This window comes from Cynocephalus volans, chromosome 2, assembly GCF_027409185.1.
Source record: "Cynocephalus volans isolate mCynVol1 chromosome 2, mCynVol1.pri, whole genome shotgun sequence".
Lineage (NCBI taxonomy): Eukaryota > Metazoa > Chordata > Mammalia > Dermoptera > Cynocephalidae > Cynocephalus > Cynocephalus volans.
This window is the reverse complement of record NC_084461.1, coordinates 9,876,491-9,893,211: the sequence shown is the minus strand read 5'-3', so window position 1 is coordinate 9,893,211 and position 16,721 is coordinate 9,876,491. Positions and strand designations below refer to the sequence as shown.

Here is a 16,721-nt window from a genome sequence, read left to right as displayed (position 1 = left end):
GGAGTCTTCCTGCCACTCTGCCCAGGGCAGCCTCTAATACGAACGATGCCCAGCTGGCTCTCAGTGCATTCCCTTCAGAATCTAAAAAATAAGTTCAAGGACTAACAAGGTGCAAGGACACATCAGAGGTCACCTATACCCAAACAAGCTCCACCAACTCTATTACCAGCAGTTCAGGAGACCCCTGGCATTTTCTCACCTCGCCATACTCACGTCATTCTGTTAGAGAGGAACAAAGAAGCACAAAACTCTATCCATGGGACTTACTAGTCATTTCTGTGGTTAGTTTCCTTTATTTCTGTTAGAAGAGGTGTGGTGGAAATTGAAATTACTGGCTAAATGAGATTTAGGGATTACATGAAAATTTATTTTTATACATTCTCTCCATTGTAAAGGCCTAATACAGATTTGGCTGTATTTTTATTATGCATTAAATATCCAAGGAGGTTAGACTTTTTAGAGAACACCCAAAAGGCAGATTGAGGCATTTGAGTCCTATTTATATTCACAAAGGCCGAGTCCTGTTGAAAGCTGGAATTCCCAGCTCCCAGACAAACAACTCAGTTGCCGTATCAAATAGTATGAACACACAGTTGCTTTCCAATTCTGCTTAACAGCACTGACTCTGCGTGGGGTGAATATTGACAGGACCAAGTCAATTTTGGTTGTTCCACTGCCCTTGCCAGCGACTTGTTTGGGCACAGGCAACCTTGGCTTGTGAGACATCAACAAAACTGTAGGAAGCTTCTGGAAATGTTTTCCTATCTTATAAAAAGGGACACAGACAGGGAGTTGCTCCTCTTCCCTGAGCCCCTGAGTGTTGCAACGTGACGCCGTCCTGCTTAGAACTGCCGGAGCCCACATCGGGACTGTGAGAGAAAAGTTGAGAGCGTTTCTGAGAAGCCGGCCCTGGTCCTGTCATCATCCCAGCTGTTGCCGTCAGACGAGCTGTGTTGCAAGAGGAGGCCATTCCCTCACTGTGGAAGCCAAAAGCATCCTAGCAGATGCTGGGCTCAAATGAGAACAGGGGAATGCAGCTGAAAACAAGAAATGTCCATTTCGAGTTGGCAAACACTTAAAAGACTGGTCTTAGCCAGGCTGGCAAGAACACTCTTGGGCATTCAGTGGAAAGTATAAATTGGTACAGCTTTTTCTATAGTCCACTGGGCAACTAGGTACTTTTACAATGTGTGTGCCCTTAGATGAAGCACTTCCGTTCTAAGAACGTATCCGTGCATTTCTTCTGTTTCTTTCTTCGTCCTGCTTTTGGCCTGGGAAGAAGCTGAACTCCACCACTTGCACCTGCCTGGCTTCCTACCCCTGAAGTTTTGGGTTTGGCTCCAACAGGAGCCCTGCCTCCCACCCACCTCCCACCCCAGGCCCTGGCCGTGGTTCTGGCCGAGGCTGCAGGTCACAGCTCCTGAGAGGCAGCCTTCCTGACCTGGGTCACTCTCTGCAGGGTCCCTCCTCTCAACCCTTTCAACACTGGTTCCCTTTACTCTGCCCCCTTAATGGACAGTCCCTTCATCAACGCCTCAGTTCGGTGCCCTCAGCACACGTGCCACTCAACTGCCTCCCAAATGACACTCTCTCCTCACAAACGCACGCCCAGACTCAAAGACCTCGCTACTACCTTGTCTGTAACAGGTTAATTCAAAAGCCACCTGGTCCAATAACTGTGCACGGTTAAGTAAACTGTGGCTCATCCATTCTATAGAATGGATAGTCCTCTTTTAGAGCAAATATTTATTCAGCAAGTCCTTCATGTCCGAAGACCGTGCTAAGAGCCAGGCCCACCACAGTGAGAGAAAACACACACAATCCTCCCAACTTAAAGTCCGGGGCGGGGATGGGCGTGAGCCACACACTCACACTCAGGACATGGGACTCACGAGGAGGGACACAGAGACCCCACATAGATCGAGTGAAACAAACTAAGACCACAATCTACAGAATTATCCTAGTCATGTAAATAAAAGCACATGTGCACACGGGTGTGTCTGAAAAGGACTGAGGCTGAGGTCTGAAAGGTACTAGCTGGGGCGTGGTCACAGCTGGAACCAATGAGTGTGGGCTTGTGACAGCAGTGACCAGGAGAGCGAGAGGGACCGTCCCCCTCTTCCTTCCTTCCTACTTTTCTTCCTATCTACATTCTTTCCCTCTTGTCTTTCTTCTTAATAATACTTCTGTAGTGATTTTATACTGCAAGCACATAGCACTAGACAGCTTTTGGAATTAAGGAATCACCAATAAATGAAACTGGTTATGGGATGGGGTTGAAATGGGACGTCCCCTACTGAGGTCGAACAGCCTCTCTTTTGTTACAGCAGCACGTGAGAGTCATGAACAGACCCTCAGTTGCTCTCCGTGATTTTCACCTTAATGTACTGATGCCGCTGTGTTTCTCTGACAACATCTCACTTGGGGTCTGAGACTCTCCTGGCCTGTAATGTCCACTGAGAGGAGGCCCGAGCTGCCATCTGGTAAGAGAACCTCTGAGGCCTCTGTCCTCAAAGTGGGGTCCCGGGACCAGCAGCATCAGTATCACCCAGAACCTGAGGACACACATTCTCAGGCCCCACCCAGGACCTAGTCTGAGAAAAAGTCCAGGGTCAGAACCTGGCAGTCTGTGTTTTTACCAGGTCTGTGTCAAAGTACAGATTAGCCAGCCCAGGTGACTCGATACAGCCCCGAGTCAAGAGCAGGCTCTACGGTAACGATGCCCCCAGGGAAAGAGGCAGCCCCAGGAGGTTCAGAAACAAACTAGGGAAACATCCTTTGCTTCCTTCCTCATGGTGAGGCAATTAAGACAAACAAGGAAACACTTTTTAATCTGCAATTCTTTAAGTGATGCCAAACAATTAAGCATGCTAAACATCTCAATCTGAAAGCCTTGGGCAGAGCCGGGCAGCCTCTGCAGTGGGCACAGCCAGGGGCCTGGAGGTGTCCAGGGGTCAGAGCCAGGCGCAGGCAAGAGGGCAGGTGCCCATGGAGCTTGAGCAAATCAGTCAACAGCGTCAGGAGAATGGAAGCCAGAAAAAAAGAAACTTAAAAACAAGAAGAAAAGAAAAAATTCTAATCTTTATTTTTTTAAAACGACAGAAGAAAGCCCAGGTAGGTGTCAAAATGTTAACAGCCACCTCTAGAAAGTAGAACTGGGGAGAGCTGGGAGAGGGGAGCTGAGAGATTCTCACTGTCACCTGTAATTGCTTATACGTGTTTTTCCCAGACATCGTGTGTTATATTTTATTATCAGCCTCCAAGAACAGTGGCGGAGCCCCCGTGAAGGAAGCACCACGCCAACCACCAAAAAGGCAGAACCTAACAGACAAATCCAGATCGTGGAACCTTCTACAAAACAACTGGCCTTGACTCTTCAAAATCATCAATTTCCTGACAGGACCAGATGCATAATTTTGGGAGCCCAGTGCAAAATGAACACATGGGGCTCCTCCTTGAGAAATTATTAAATTTCGAGACAGCAAAGGCAGAACATTACGCCAGAATGAGCCCTGCAAGCGCAGGCATGTGGCATGTGCAGGTCACGGCCCAGGAAGCCACCCTACTCACGTGCACACAAGGCAGCACCCGTTCAGGACTGAAAGAAGAAAGGGGCGTGAGAACTCAGTGCAACGAGTGATGCTCGAGTTCATTCCTGATTTCAACAACAGCAAAAACTATAAAGGATATTCTGGGAGCAATTGGGAAAAGTGTGATATAGGCTTTAGCGTAAATAACTGCATTGTGTCAATGTCAGATTTCTTGGGCATGGTAATGATATTGTGTTGCACCAGAACATCCTTGCTTTTAGGAGACACATGCTGATGTATTTAGGGCCAAGTAACTGCAACTTATGGCTCAGCAGAAAGAGAGAAAGCAAACTGGCAGAACAGCAACTGCTTGATTTTAGGAAGGCTGTGTTATACTTCTCTTCCGACTTTTCTGAAGTTCTCAAAATAAGGTTTCGGGGGAAATTTCTCCTGCCAACTGAAAATCTCTAATGAAAGCAGTGAGCAATGGCAGAAAAACAAATTAATCAGGTAATAAGAGAAGTTTGCCCCGAACTTGGAGTAAAAGGATAGAGGAAAAAATGATGCAAGAAAATCGTGAGGAAAAGACGAGGTGATCTAATCCACAGGGAAGAGGAATACCAGGAGAAGGGGAGAAAAAACAGGCGAGATAACAGAACAATGCTCCTAAAGTAAAAATACACCTACTGCAAGTCAAAACACACCCAGAGAAGGAACTGAGATATATGACAGTGAGGGCTTTTGTTTTTTCTCTTTTTTCCCATTGCAGGGATGGGGGCGTGAGAAATTTCCAGGTACTAACAAAGATGCAAAAGGCAGGCTAGTCTCAGCCTATTCCTCTGTAACACGAAAGAAAGAAGAAAGCAGGGTGGGTGGAAGAAGGACGAAAAATGATGCTGTGTTCTTATATTCAGACAGGTTGTTATTTGTGTGTGAATACAAAATAACATTTCAAATAGGCAAGAATTCAGAACGCCCCTCATGGGCATGCACCACAGCTAATACCCCTCACATACGAAGAGCTCTTGCAAGTCATAAGAACAGAATCTCTTCCCATCGTCCATTCTCACGCCGGGCACACCTAATCCGTGTCCACGGCTCTCCTGATAAACCCCGTGTGCATTTCCAGTACAGACCAGGTTCTGGAGCTCTGTTTTCTCTGCCTGCCATCGAGACCTCTTTACTTCAACGGCTCACAGCATTCAAAGTCCTGACGGCCAAAACAGAACCAATGTTTCCCCAACTCCCTCTTCTTCTACTTATACCCCCTCTACAGTTGGTGTTAGTCCCATCTGGAGCCTAAATGCCATCCCAGACTCTCACCTCTCCTCCGTCGCCCACATCACAACCACTGACACCTGTGTGCATGGCTCTTGGCCCTTCTCTGCTCCCTGAAACCCCTCTGGGCCCCCCAGGATCCTTCGCTCCTCGGTCACCACATGCCCAGCCTCACACCACTCAAATGTGTTCCTTTGCACCACGTCTGGACCCTTGATGATCTGGTCACTGCCTTCTGCATGAGATCACCTCTCCATTTCTCCTGTAGCACGCCATCCTCCAGCCACGTCAACCTACACTGTCCCTAAGCCATGCCATTTCCAAGACCCGGCAAGCTCCCTCTTGGCCTCATGGCTTTGGGGTGCACTGGCTGCAGTGGCCTGCCTCAGACTTCCTCAGCACTCATCTCAAGGTCCCCTCCTCTGAGACCCTGTCCTGAACTGCTGGGCTACAGGGAGTGTGCCCATCCCGGGGCACCTGGTACACCCCTCCTTCAGAGTTCCTGCAGGCAGCGCTGGGCTTCGTGCCTCTTTATCCCAGGAGCTGGAGAATGACTCAAGGACAGAGCTGCCTTTCAGGTCTGCATCCCTGGTCTCTGACAGGGTGCCTGGCCCACAGGAGGTAACGAACGAGTGATCACCAAACCCCTCACAGTATCCTCTGTCTGAGTACAATTCTAACACAGGAGAGTCACTCCTGCTGCTCAGGAGGTTGTGACCTGGGTTTGCAAAACCTGGAAACCTCCATGGAGGGAAAGCGTCACGCCCTGAAACCTGATGAGGTGAACACGTGTTAGAGCAGTCGTTGGCCCTTTCTGAGTTTGGGGAACTCTCCACCCTACGGTGTCTTGATTGAAAAGCAGGGTTCACAGACCACCTCCTGCTATGGAGGATGAAACTGCCAGACACTGACTTTTCCAGCCTCCCTGGTCTCCTCCCGATCATATCCTCCCAGGCTGGCTGTGACACAAGCTGGCTAATGAAGCAAGAAGGGGCGAGGAGGTCTCTCTTTGGTGGCAGCAGCAGATGTTTTCTGACCAGAGTCAGCATACAGTGTGGTTTGGGGCATTTTCTCCAGCTTCTCGGCCCTGGGTCTGTTTCACCCCACATTCCTTTAATGCACAAACGTCTTTTCTTCCTGGCTCAGCCAGAGGCAGCTTCTTTGCTTGCAACTGCGAAAGTGACTGATGAAATATGCTGACCTAAAAGAAACTGAGGCCGAGCATATAAAGCTTATTGAGCCAGTATGACAATCAGAAGCAGGAAACGCATAGGTCAGGTCACCCTGAGGAACACATTCTGAAGAGGGCCAGCAGGGCTTAGCATTTGATAACGACAAGAACAAGCAAGGATCAAAGAGAGAGAGAGGACAGTCCTGCCTAATTACTTCTTCAGGTTTTTCATTGATTGTACTTGACATATAGATTTGAGATGGTTACTAGGTTACATCTCACATGCAGGGATCTATGGTAAGAGTTACAAGAAGCATTCTAGGTTAGTCTGTGACTTTTTGGTGCCAGCCTGACTGCTTCTAAGTAAAAACGGTCTTATGATAACATCGTCCAGGACAGGTGGATGTGACTGCCAGCTTGGCCTAGATCTCCCAGGGCACTACAATTTAAGGGAGATTGTTTTATCAAACAGATACAATCTTTAGAAGCCAAGTATTTTGAAAGGGCTCAGTTATAAAACTGGTCAAGACCACAGCTACAAATGAAGAATGATTATGAAGGGACAGGCAGAGCTTTCATGTTTGTTTCAATAAACATCTGAGGGCCAGTCCGTGGCTCACCTGGGAGAGTGTGATGCTGATGGCACCAAGGCCGTGGGTTCGGATCCCTATATAGGGATGGCCAGTTGGCTCACTTGGAAGAGCGTGGTGCTGACAACACCAAGTCAAGGGCTGGGATTTCTTTGCTGGTCATCTTTAAAAAAAAAAAAATCTGAATCCAGTTCTAGTAGTGGAGAGCCACATGCACTTGGCAATATTGCCAAAAGTACCAGCCTCTCAAGATGACCGTGATGGGCTGAAGGACACAGACCTGGGTACACATTGACTCTCACTAATTTAGTCTTTCCTTCTTACACTGATACTCTGCAGCTCTCAGAAAGTAGTTCCTGGCATTTCTTCAAATCTACTTGTAAAATGCAAGGTCACCTAAATACGCCTACTTTTATACAGTGATTGTCACTAAAACAAGTGACAGTGTCTCTTCCCCCAGTGGGTCTGCCAGCATCATGCCGCCCCCATCCTGGAGAGCTGGGAGGGGTGCAACGCTCTAGGTGAGGCGGTGAGGAGTCTAGGTCTCCAGTACAGCATCACATTCAAAGCCTTAGGTCAGTACTGGAGCTCGACCTGCCCGTGCTGACTCCTGCACCAGCAGGCAAACTCCACAGTGTCCTGAATGTGCAGAGAACGTGCACTCACACCGATCCGCCCTTGCCTCGCACCTTGTGGAAGCAGCACGTGATTCCCAATCAATCTCCATCCTCCCTGCACCACACTCATGAGCCGAGCCTGCGTGCAGGAGCCCAGCTGCCCAGCTCTGGGAGGGGAGGGAAGCCAGCTCTTACCTGCCTGTGCGGCTGTGATTAGGGCTGTGTTCCCCTCGCTGTCCTGCCAGTTGACGTCAACGTGGGGGCACTCTGCTAAAGCCACCACAGCATCCACAAAGCCGTGGTAGCAGGCGACAATAAGGCCAGTCTAGAAATGAAGAGGGGAAGCGGGTCAGAGGGGCAGACGGAGCATCGTCAGTCAGCAATGGGTCCCCCAGGGACACTCCCTGTCCTCCAGGGGCTGGACTAATGTAATGAGGACCCCGAGTCCCAGTTCTCGACCTCCGCCTAGAGCAAGCCAGCCACTCGTTCATTCTCACACGTTTATTAAGCTCAGACTCAGCGTGAGGCCCAGGCGTGGGAAACGTCGGTGAACAGCCCAGACCCCTGCCCCTGGCGGCCGGCCTTGTCATGGGAGGGAAGGGCACAAATACAGAGCGCGTGTGACAGCACGTGGCAGACAGCAGGACGGGGTGAGGGAGGTCGTGTTGCTGGGCGGGACGTGGATCCCTATCGGACAGGTGCTCGGGGCGGGCTCAGGAGAAGTGACGTGGGGGCTCAGCTATGAAGGAGGTGCAGGAATAAGCAAAGGGGAAATGGGGGGGAACCCAGGCCAGAGAAATGGCAAGAGCAAAGGCCCCAAGTCAGGACCATGCCCAGTCCATCCAGGGGATGGCAGGCGGCCAGCGGGGCTGCAGCAGAGTGAGAAGGTGGGGAGTGACCCAAGAGAGGCAGCAGAGCGCCTTGGGGCCACGGTGAGGACCGCAGTTTCCTCTGAGTGAGATGGGGGTCATTTCGTGCAGTCAGTCGTCAGTCATCTGCATCTAGTCTGGCTGCTGGGTGGGAAACAGGCTCTAGGACAGCAGGGTGGGTGGACGCAGGGAGACCAGCGGGCAGGTGGCTACTGCAGAAGCCAGGCAGGCGAGGCTGGTGGCCACACCAGGGAGGGCCATGGGTGGGAGGCGTGTCTGGAGTCTGGGTATCTTGTGATGACAGGTGTGCTGTTAGAGTGCACGTGGGGTGCGAGAGAAAGGGAGAGTCCAAGATGACCCCAAAGTTTTATCCTGAGCAACAGGGCGGATGCAGTTGCTATCAAATGTGATGGATGGGATGCTGGGCAGAGCAGGTGCTGGGGAGAGACGGGTGTGCAGACTTCAGCACTGAGACTGTCCTTAGACAGACAGGAGGAGGTGTCAGGTGGAGAGGAGGACATCAGCACGGTGTTGTGGAGAGAGGTCCAAGCTGCAGCTGATTGCTGATTTTGGAGATATACTAGTAAAATTTTTACCAAATCATGAATCATTAACATTATAATATTAATATCTGGGATCTCCAACAAATCTGTCATGGCTGACATAGACTCCATGAGCCACTTTAACCAGAGGTGGCCTTATTGTCCTTGGTCCCCTGATCCTAGCAGGGTGATTGCAATTGGAAGTGCTCCAGGATCTGTTGAATAAGAGGACAGCAGGGTCCATCCCAGGAGCCCAAGCCTTTTCCATGATGGCAGGTGCATGAGAGAGGAGACAGCTGAGGTCCATCATCCTGCACGGGGCTCCTGATGGCAGCATCAATAGACGGCATGAGGAAGCCTCTGCTGGCTGCCAGGCATGACATTCCACTCCCGGAAGTTCCATCACAGCAACCCTTGGAGAACAGACTTGTCACTTCACTTTTCTAGGATAGAAGTTGCAGCTCACAGTTAAAGAACTTGTCTGAGGTCACTTGGTGAGGGACGCAGGGAGCCAAATGCAAAGCTGGACATTGGCCTTTAAATCCCAGCACTGGCCCAGGGCTTGCCCATCAGCTACAAGGGACAGAGGGCAGCCACAGGTCATACCAGTGGGAACAAATCCATCCCCATCAGTGGCAGGTTCCTGGGCTTTCCCTGTCTCCACTTCCCACCAGGCCCTTAGCCACAGCCCACTCTTTGCAGGGTCCATCAGAAGGCTTCAGTGAGACAAGCAACTCCATCATAAAGCCAGCGGGGCCACGAGCGTGCAGCCAATCTGGCCTTTCAGTCAAAAATAAGTACAGAATCTATTAACGACTCCCTGAGGCTTCCCCGGGAAGTTTTCTCTTACTGATTGATCTATGTCCCCCCCACCCCCACCCAAAAGACATGTTGAAGTCCTAACCACCAGATCCTCAGAATGGGACCTTCTAGAAACAAGGTCATCGCAGATGCAATTAGTTAAGATGAGGTCAGACAGGAGGAGAGTGAATCCCTAATCCAGAATGACCGGTGTCCTTATAAGTAGAGGAGAGGGCGACACGGGGAAAAGGCCATGTGAAGACAGAGGCAGGGAGGGGAGCGATGCATCTACAAGCCAAGGAACGCCGGGGACGGCCAGCAGCCACCAGAGCTGGAAGAGGCCAGGAAGGATGCTGCTCTGCAAGTTTCAGAGAGAGCGTGGCCTGCCCACGACACCCTGACGTCGGACTTCTGGCCTGCAGAACCGTGAGACAGTGCGTGTCTGCTGTCTGAAGCTAACAGTTTCCTGGTCCCCGGGAAGCGTTGAGCCGAGCTGGGAAGGACAATGTGCACAACCCGCACATAAGCATGTTGTGCTTCCTTCTAGGATGGCGAACAATGACCCCCTTGGTGCACAAGGACAGCTTCTCTTTTTAACTGACTTTGTGTCACTTTTAACTTAATTACAGGACAGATTTCAACAAGGGCCATACTGGGTATTTGTTTTGGCCTCCAGTATTCATCCTCTCTCAAGACGACACAGCTTGTCTCTTCTCTGCGAATTCATCCTCCTCTGCTCAGCCACACAGTCCCAGTGGCACGGGCCATCCCGGTTCCTGGGCTCTGAGCCAATCACCTCTCCCATCCTCTGAGAGCAGCGATTGGTCCAGGGAGAGGCGTGTGACCTAGCTGGGCCAATGAGAGACTGCGCGGGTGCTGCAGGAAGAGCCACCTTTGCTCTGGATGGTGGGATGGGAAGAAGCCCTCGTGCTCTTAGGAGGGACAGGGCTGTTGCTGCCCCGGAGCTGACCTGAAGCCTGAGGACAGAGCTCCCACTGAGGCAGGCAGAGTGGAAACACAGAGAAACCAGTCCTGGGGGCCCTGCGTGAGCAGCTGGATCACGCCTCACCTGTCATGATGGTTCTGGACTTTGCAGTTGTGTGAGCCAATAACCTCTCCCCACCCCACTTATTTTGTTCTTGTTTGAGGATTTTGGTTTGTCTTTGTTTTCGTTTTTGAATAAGGAGGTAGCCCAAGCTAATTTAAATTGGGTTTTCTGCTGGTTGCAATGGAAAGACTCCTACCTCATTCATTAGCCATATTAACCGAATGTTATTAAAAACCCTTTTGGATGTTAGATTCACACTTAGGTCAGGGCTGGGCATTAGCAGGTTTTTCCACCTTCGAATTCAAAGGTAAGGACTGTGTCCCTTTGGAACACTGCAGCACTCCCCAGGGGTCTGAGGAATAACAGAACCGGGTCTTACTTTTACCCGTTCAGTCGGTCATTGGTAGCAGGGACCCCACACTGTCCTCTGACATTGCACAGGCCAAACACCCAGGTGTGGCATCCCAACATGCACACACACACTTGGAGAAAATTGTATCAGGCAGATGCCAAAGAAGAAGAAAGCACAAACACAAGGTCGAAGGTGGCACTCCTTTGTCCCCAGAAGGCTTTGCCTAAAGGGCCAATGGCACCTCCTTGGGTCATGAACTGAACGTTTGTGTCCCCCAGCATTCATACGTTGAACTCCTAACCCCCATGTGACGGTCTGAGGAGGCGGGGCCTTTGGGAAGTGATTAGGCCAAGGGGGTGGAGCCTCATGAAGGGATTAGTCTTCCTCCTCTTCCCACCACGTGAGGACACAACCAGAAGTTGGTGCTCTGCCACCAGGAAGGGGGCCTTCACCAGAACCCAACCTCGCCAGCACCTTGATCTCAGACTTGCAGCTCCAGAACCGGGAGAAATAAATTTCTGTTATTTATAAGCCACACAGTCTATGGTGTTTTGTTACAGCAGCCCAAGTTGACCAAGACACCTTGTAACAAAGGAGAACAGCCCAAGACTCAGATTAGCCTCCCCATACATGTGCACACAGTGAGATGCTAAAAATTCAACCCAGGAGAAGAATCTGAGATCCAGAGTAAAGATCCAGTGACTCTCAGTGCTGCAAGCCACACCCACCACTGCATGGGGGGTGCAAATTTTGATTTCAGAGCAGCCCCATGGTGGTCCAAACCCATTCTTAACAATTATTCATGGAACAAAGAGAAGGCATGAGCAACTGTACCTGCTTATCTCAATCAGGCCCTCAGTTGTCCTCCCAAGGGAATATTACATCACAAATATTAACATTTTTATCTTTTTGTGTTTAGGATGGCTGCCTGGTACAGAGATCTGAGCCTCTGACCTTGGTGTTATCTGCACCATGCTCTAACCAAGTGAGCTAACCAGACGGTTCACATTTTTTAAGTGCTAGAGAATACCATTGGTTTTTTTAACACTGACATCCATACCACAGCATAATCAACTTGATAATTGTGACTATGGTAAAGACTACTTAATATATCTGCTTTATGCATTCTTTGAAATAGGTCATTCTATCTATAGAGAGAAATGTTTCACAATAATCTAATTTAAAGAGGAAAGAGCACGAGTGAGCAGCAGGCAGAGGCTACTTCCAAGCTGCGGAGGTTTTCAGTTTCTCTAGTAACTAAAGAGTTCACTTGCCACCAACACCTGCATTCCCCCAGCTCACTTGGCAGCTACCCATTGCAGAAATGAGTCAGAAAACTTGCAATTCCACCCTGTGAGCTCCCAAATTTCACTTTCTGCTTGGAATGGAAGCACTTCTCCAGTATCCTACAATTCCCTGACTTATTATAAACAATGCATATTGAACACAGTGTATCCTCTTCCTTTTTATATAATTACACAAGTAGCTCATATATACTGCAGGGAAAAAATCCACAATCATAGAGGAGAAAAAAATGATATCCCAGACACACAATCTCTCGTACACACACATACACACATACACTTTCCTTTAAACTAAAATAGGATTACTTGCCGTGTGTATCAGTCAGGAATATATCAGCACTGTCTTTCCACATCAATAAAAGTACCTCTGTGTCAAACTTTCTACTGGATATAGAGTATTATATTCTATGTGTGGTAGAATTGTAGTTATTCAACAAATCCCTACGCTTTTTTTTGGTAGCTGGCTGGTGAGGGGATCTGAACCCTTGACCTTGGTGTTATAGCACCATGCTCTAACCAACTGGGCTAACTGGCCAGTCCAACAAATCCCTACTCTTGCACACTAAGATAATTTGTTTTTCATTTTCCTCTTTTGTGAGAAACCTGCAAGGAAAATCCCCAGAGCTAAGGCTTTGTGCGTACAATTCCTTATTTCCTCAGGAGATAATCTCAGAAGTAGTATTTCTGGGTTGCAGGAAATAGGCATTGTGAAAGCTTCTGACATATATTGCAAACCTGCCCTTCAGAAAGGTCCCAAATGGCTTCCATCTTGGCCAGCTCTGACACCAGCCTTTACTCAAGGACTCCGGTTCAAAGGAAGAATTCCCACTGGTGGATAAGAGAGGGATGTGCTCAAGGGCTCCTGAAGTACCTGCTCTTGAATTAGCTTCCTCTTTCAGGACCACCCTCTCCTCCACTCTTTCCTACCCCGACCAGTGAGGGGGTCTGTTCTGGAAACAGAGGCCCCCCCTCCCTCGTCACACTCCTGCAGCCATCTAAGGTTAGACTTCCCGAAACGGGCAGCAGGCCTCTGCTGATAGCAGCCTTGGAAATGTGAGCATAATCTTTGCTCAGCAATGAAGATAACCAGACAAGCAAAGAAATAACTGAACTCGAGGGTTCAGGATACAATGGTACCAGACACAGAAGCAGTGACTCTAGTCTTCCCACACAGACTTACATTACTATTAAAAATCATCATCTTTAGGGCCGGCCCTGTGGCTCATTCCGGAGAGTGTGGCACTGGTAGAGCCGAGGCCGCAGGTTCGGATCCTATATAGGGATGGCCGGTGCGCTCACTGGCTGAGCGTGGTGCAGACAACACCGTGTGGAGGATTGTGATCCCCTTACCAGTCAGAAAAACGAAACAAAACAAATAAACAAAAAATCATCGTCTTTATCCCTTCCCTGCTGGAGATCTGTGGGAAAAGACATTTTCAGGTATAAAACTAACGTTAAACTGCAGTTTAAAATCTCTGTTTCAGCTGGAGAGTCTCGGTGTCCCCAACAGGTAAGTGGAAGGAGGACTACAGTCTTTGGCAGCCCCTGATCACGGTCTCCTAAGACAAACTGTAATTAAAACTTGTCACAAATGCAGACATCGTCTACTTGCTCAGTCGACAGAAGCCCACTTGCAGGTGGTCCCTGAAGCCACAAATAACTTATTTTTTATATTACAAAAAAAGTACTCATGAAAATAAAAATATCATTAATAAAAAAAAATAAGTAAGCTACCTATGAGTGGCAGACCCCATTTGGAACTCAGCTGGAAATTTCGAGTCCTCAAGACACAATCCTAACTTTCAAAGCTTATGCACAGTAGAAAAGTTGGAACAACAAAAAAAGTTGAGATATTTCTGCTTAAAAATTGTAAGCGTTTCTGCATCAGAAAGTGAAAACAAGCAAACTAGAACCCCCTTCATTGCAAGAAGAAAGAATGATATAACATTTAGAAATCTAGTAACATCACTTATTATATCAGTGAATTAAAGGGGGGAGAGAAAGATAATCACCGTCTATGTGTATTAAAGTTCTCCACACATACACACACACACACAAACACACACACACACACACACACACACACACACACACACACACACACACACACACACACACACACACACACACTGGGAAAATGCATAGAAAACATCTAGAAAGATCACACCAAAATATTAAGGATACAAGGAAGGGAATAGGAGGTTTAAGGATTATTTATTTCATGTGTTAATTTGGCCAGGTCACAGTATCCAGATATTTGGTCAGTCATTATTCTAGATGTTTCTGTGAAGGCGTTTTCTTAAGATGAGATTGACATTTAAATCAGTAGACTCTGAGTAAAGCAGATTACCTTCCTTATCATGGTTGGGCCTCATCCAATCAGATGAAAGCCTTGAGAGAAAAAAGACTGAGCCCCTCCGCAGGTAAGAAGACGTTCGCCTTCAGACTCGAACTGCAACTGGGTCTCCAGATTTTGGATTTTCCAGCCCCCACACTCACATAAGACAATTCCTTAAAACCAATCTCTCTTTCTCTCTGTATATGTATATACACACACATACACTATTTCTCTGGAGACCCCTGACAAGACTAATACAGGGTGGGTGGGGAAGAAAAAGTTTGGAAGAAATACTTTCACTTTTGATCCTGTATGTTTCTATACAGTTAGAATTCTTGAAAAACAAAGCTGTATTCATGAGATGCTTACATCATTTTAACCCACAGTAAAACAAAAGTAAGCAAACACAATGTTTACATTAACAACGTTCTCATTAGGAAATACTTTTACAACAGCCACTGTAAACAACTGAAGAAAGAACAGTCTGTGAAGGGAGGAGGAGAGGCAGGTGCAGTGTCAGGCCCAGAAGAGTCAGCAGGAAAAACGAGAGCTGGAAACAGCCAGGGGAGCAGCCAGAGACACCAGCAAGCACGTATGAACCCCGTGGCCAGAGGGTACATATGGCGCAGTAACAGCCACAGTCGTTATCCTGATCGTCCAGAAGAAAAAGGATATTACCCATGGTCAGCTGTGAGGACAAATTCCATCATTCCTAGTACAACTGTTTTAAAATTCAGAACCAAGAGAATAAACTTCAGTTATTTGGAAGTCCGTTTGTATAAAACACCATGATGAGACCGTCGACAGCTGCGGGAAATGTCTATGTGGCTTTATTAAAAAATGTAAAAATTCTGGTTCTCTAAAGATCCACTGTATTTCTGAAAGCCAGCCGTGAATCGCTGCTCGCGTGTGTGTAATAAGAAGACAGGAAGACGAGACTGGAGCAGAAAACTTCTGCCTTGATGCTGAAGACAGCACAGTGCTATTAAGGAGTCCTGGGCAGGGGAGTAAAGTGTTGCATAAAGTGTTCTGGGTATAGTTTCAGTAATCTCAGGATGTTTTAAAACAATGCGAATTAAAATCTCTGGGGTCTATGAAAAGAATATTCCACTGGGGATGAGGTTGGGAATCCAGGATAAACACCAATTATACCACTTGGCCACAGTGGCACAGCGGGAAGAGTCCCCTGGGAGGGGTGGGCTCACCAGCTCTGCCTCACACGGGTGGTGCAGGCTCACACACAGTGTGAACAGAAGACTGACCCAAGTGTCCCATCTGGATGTCTTCTGGAGACACATTCTCCCCACCTGCGATGAACTGAATGCTTCTGTCCCCCAAAATTCACAGATTGAAACCTAACCCCAAAAGTGATGCGGCCTTTGGGAGGTGATTAAGTCATGAGGGTAGAGCCCCATGAGTGGGGTTAGAGCCCCTCATAAAAGAGTCCCCACTATAAAAGAGGCTCTTATAGAAGAGGCTCCCTTGCTCCTTCCACCATGTGAGGACACAGTGAGAAGGCACCATCAGTGAACCAGAAGCAGGCCCTTGATCATGGACTTCTCAGCCTCCAGAACTGTGAGAAAGAAGTTTCTGATGTTTATAAGCCACCCGGGTTCTTGTATTCTGTTATAGCAGCCCAAATGGACTAAGACACCATCTACTTAAGCCATTCTTTAAATGAGATTCCAAAGGAAGGGTTATTTTTTAACAGTCTTAAAAATTCTAAGATCCCATAACACCAGTTTTATTACTTAAACACATTATAGAAAAATGGTGAGTGAAGCAGCTACGAGCCCAGCTGCGCGGGCGGGACTCCTTTCCACGGGCCTAACGTGGACTGAAGTTGTTGAGACAAGCCCCCTGTCAGGCAGGGAATCCTCAGCGTGTGCAGCTTGTAGGGAAAACAAAGCAGGCACATCAGCCGCCACCTCTTGTCTACATTGCGCATTAAACCGTGCACTGGGTGTCCTACAACGCAAACCCTTCCCGACCGGGGAAGTCACAGGGTTGTCAAATGAACTCAACTGCAAAGCCCAGACAGCAAACGTCCTCTCTGAAGTGTCTCCCCAGGAATTCAGATTTGTGTGCAATTTATATGACATCTATTTTCCTTTCAGTACACTCCCTGAGTGTGATTTTTAGTATCTTGAGCCAGAGTACTTTCTGGGATGAGTCGTTAGGAGTTTGGAGGGTAAAGTCATGTCCAGGTCTGGGACAGAGAGGTGAGAGGTGTCAGGGGCAAGGCGGAGGGGACCACCTGGCCAGCAACAGGTCCCAAAGG

The 16,721-nt window shown here is 48.4% G+C and overlaps 1 protein-coding gene across 1 annotated transcript in view; it reads right to left on the bottom strand.

Annotated features, from left to right (window-relative positions):
• Positions 1-16,721, bottom strand: part of ANKRD33B (ankyrin repeat domain 33B) — a 73,943-nt gene that overhangs the window by 16,845 nt on the left and 40,377 nt on the right. The window contains exon 2 of the mRNA XM_063085470.1: positions 7,382-7,511. Coding sequence (XP_062941540.1) covers positions 7,382-7,511 — 130 coding nt within the window. The remainder of the gene's footprint in view (positions 1-7,381; positions 7,512-16,721) is intronic.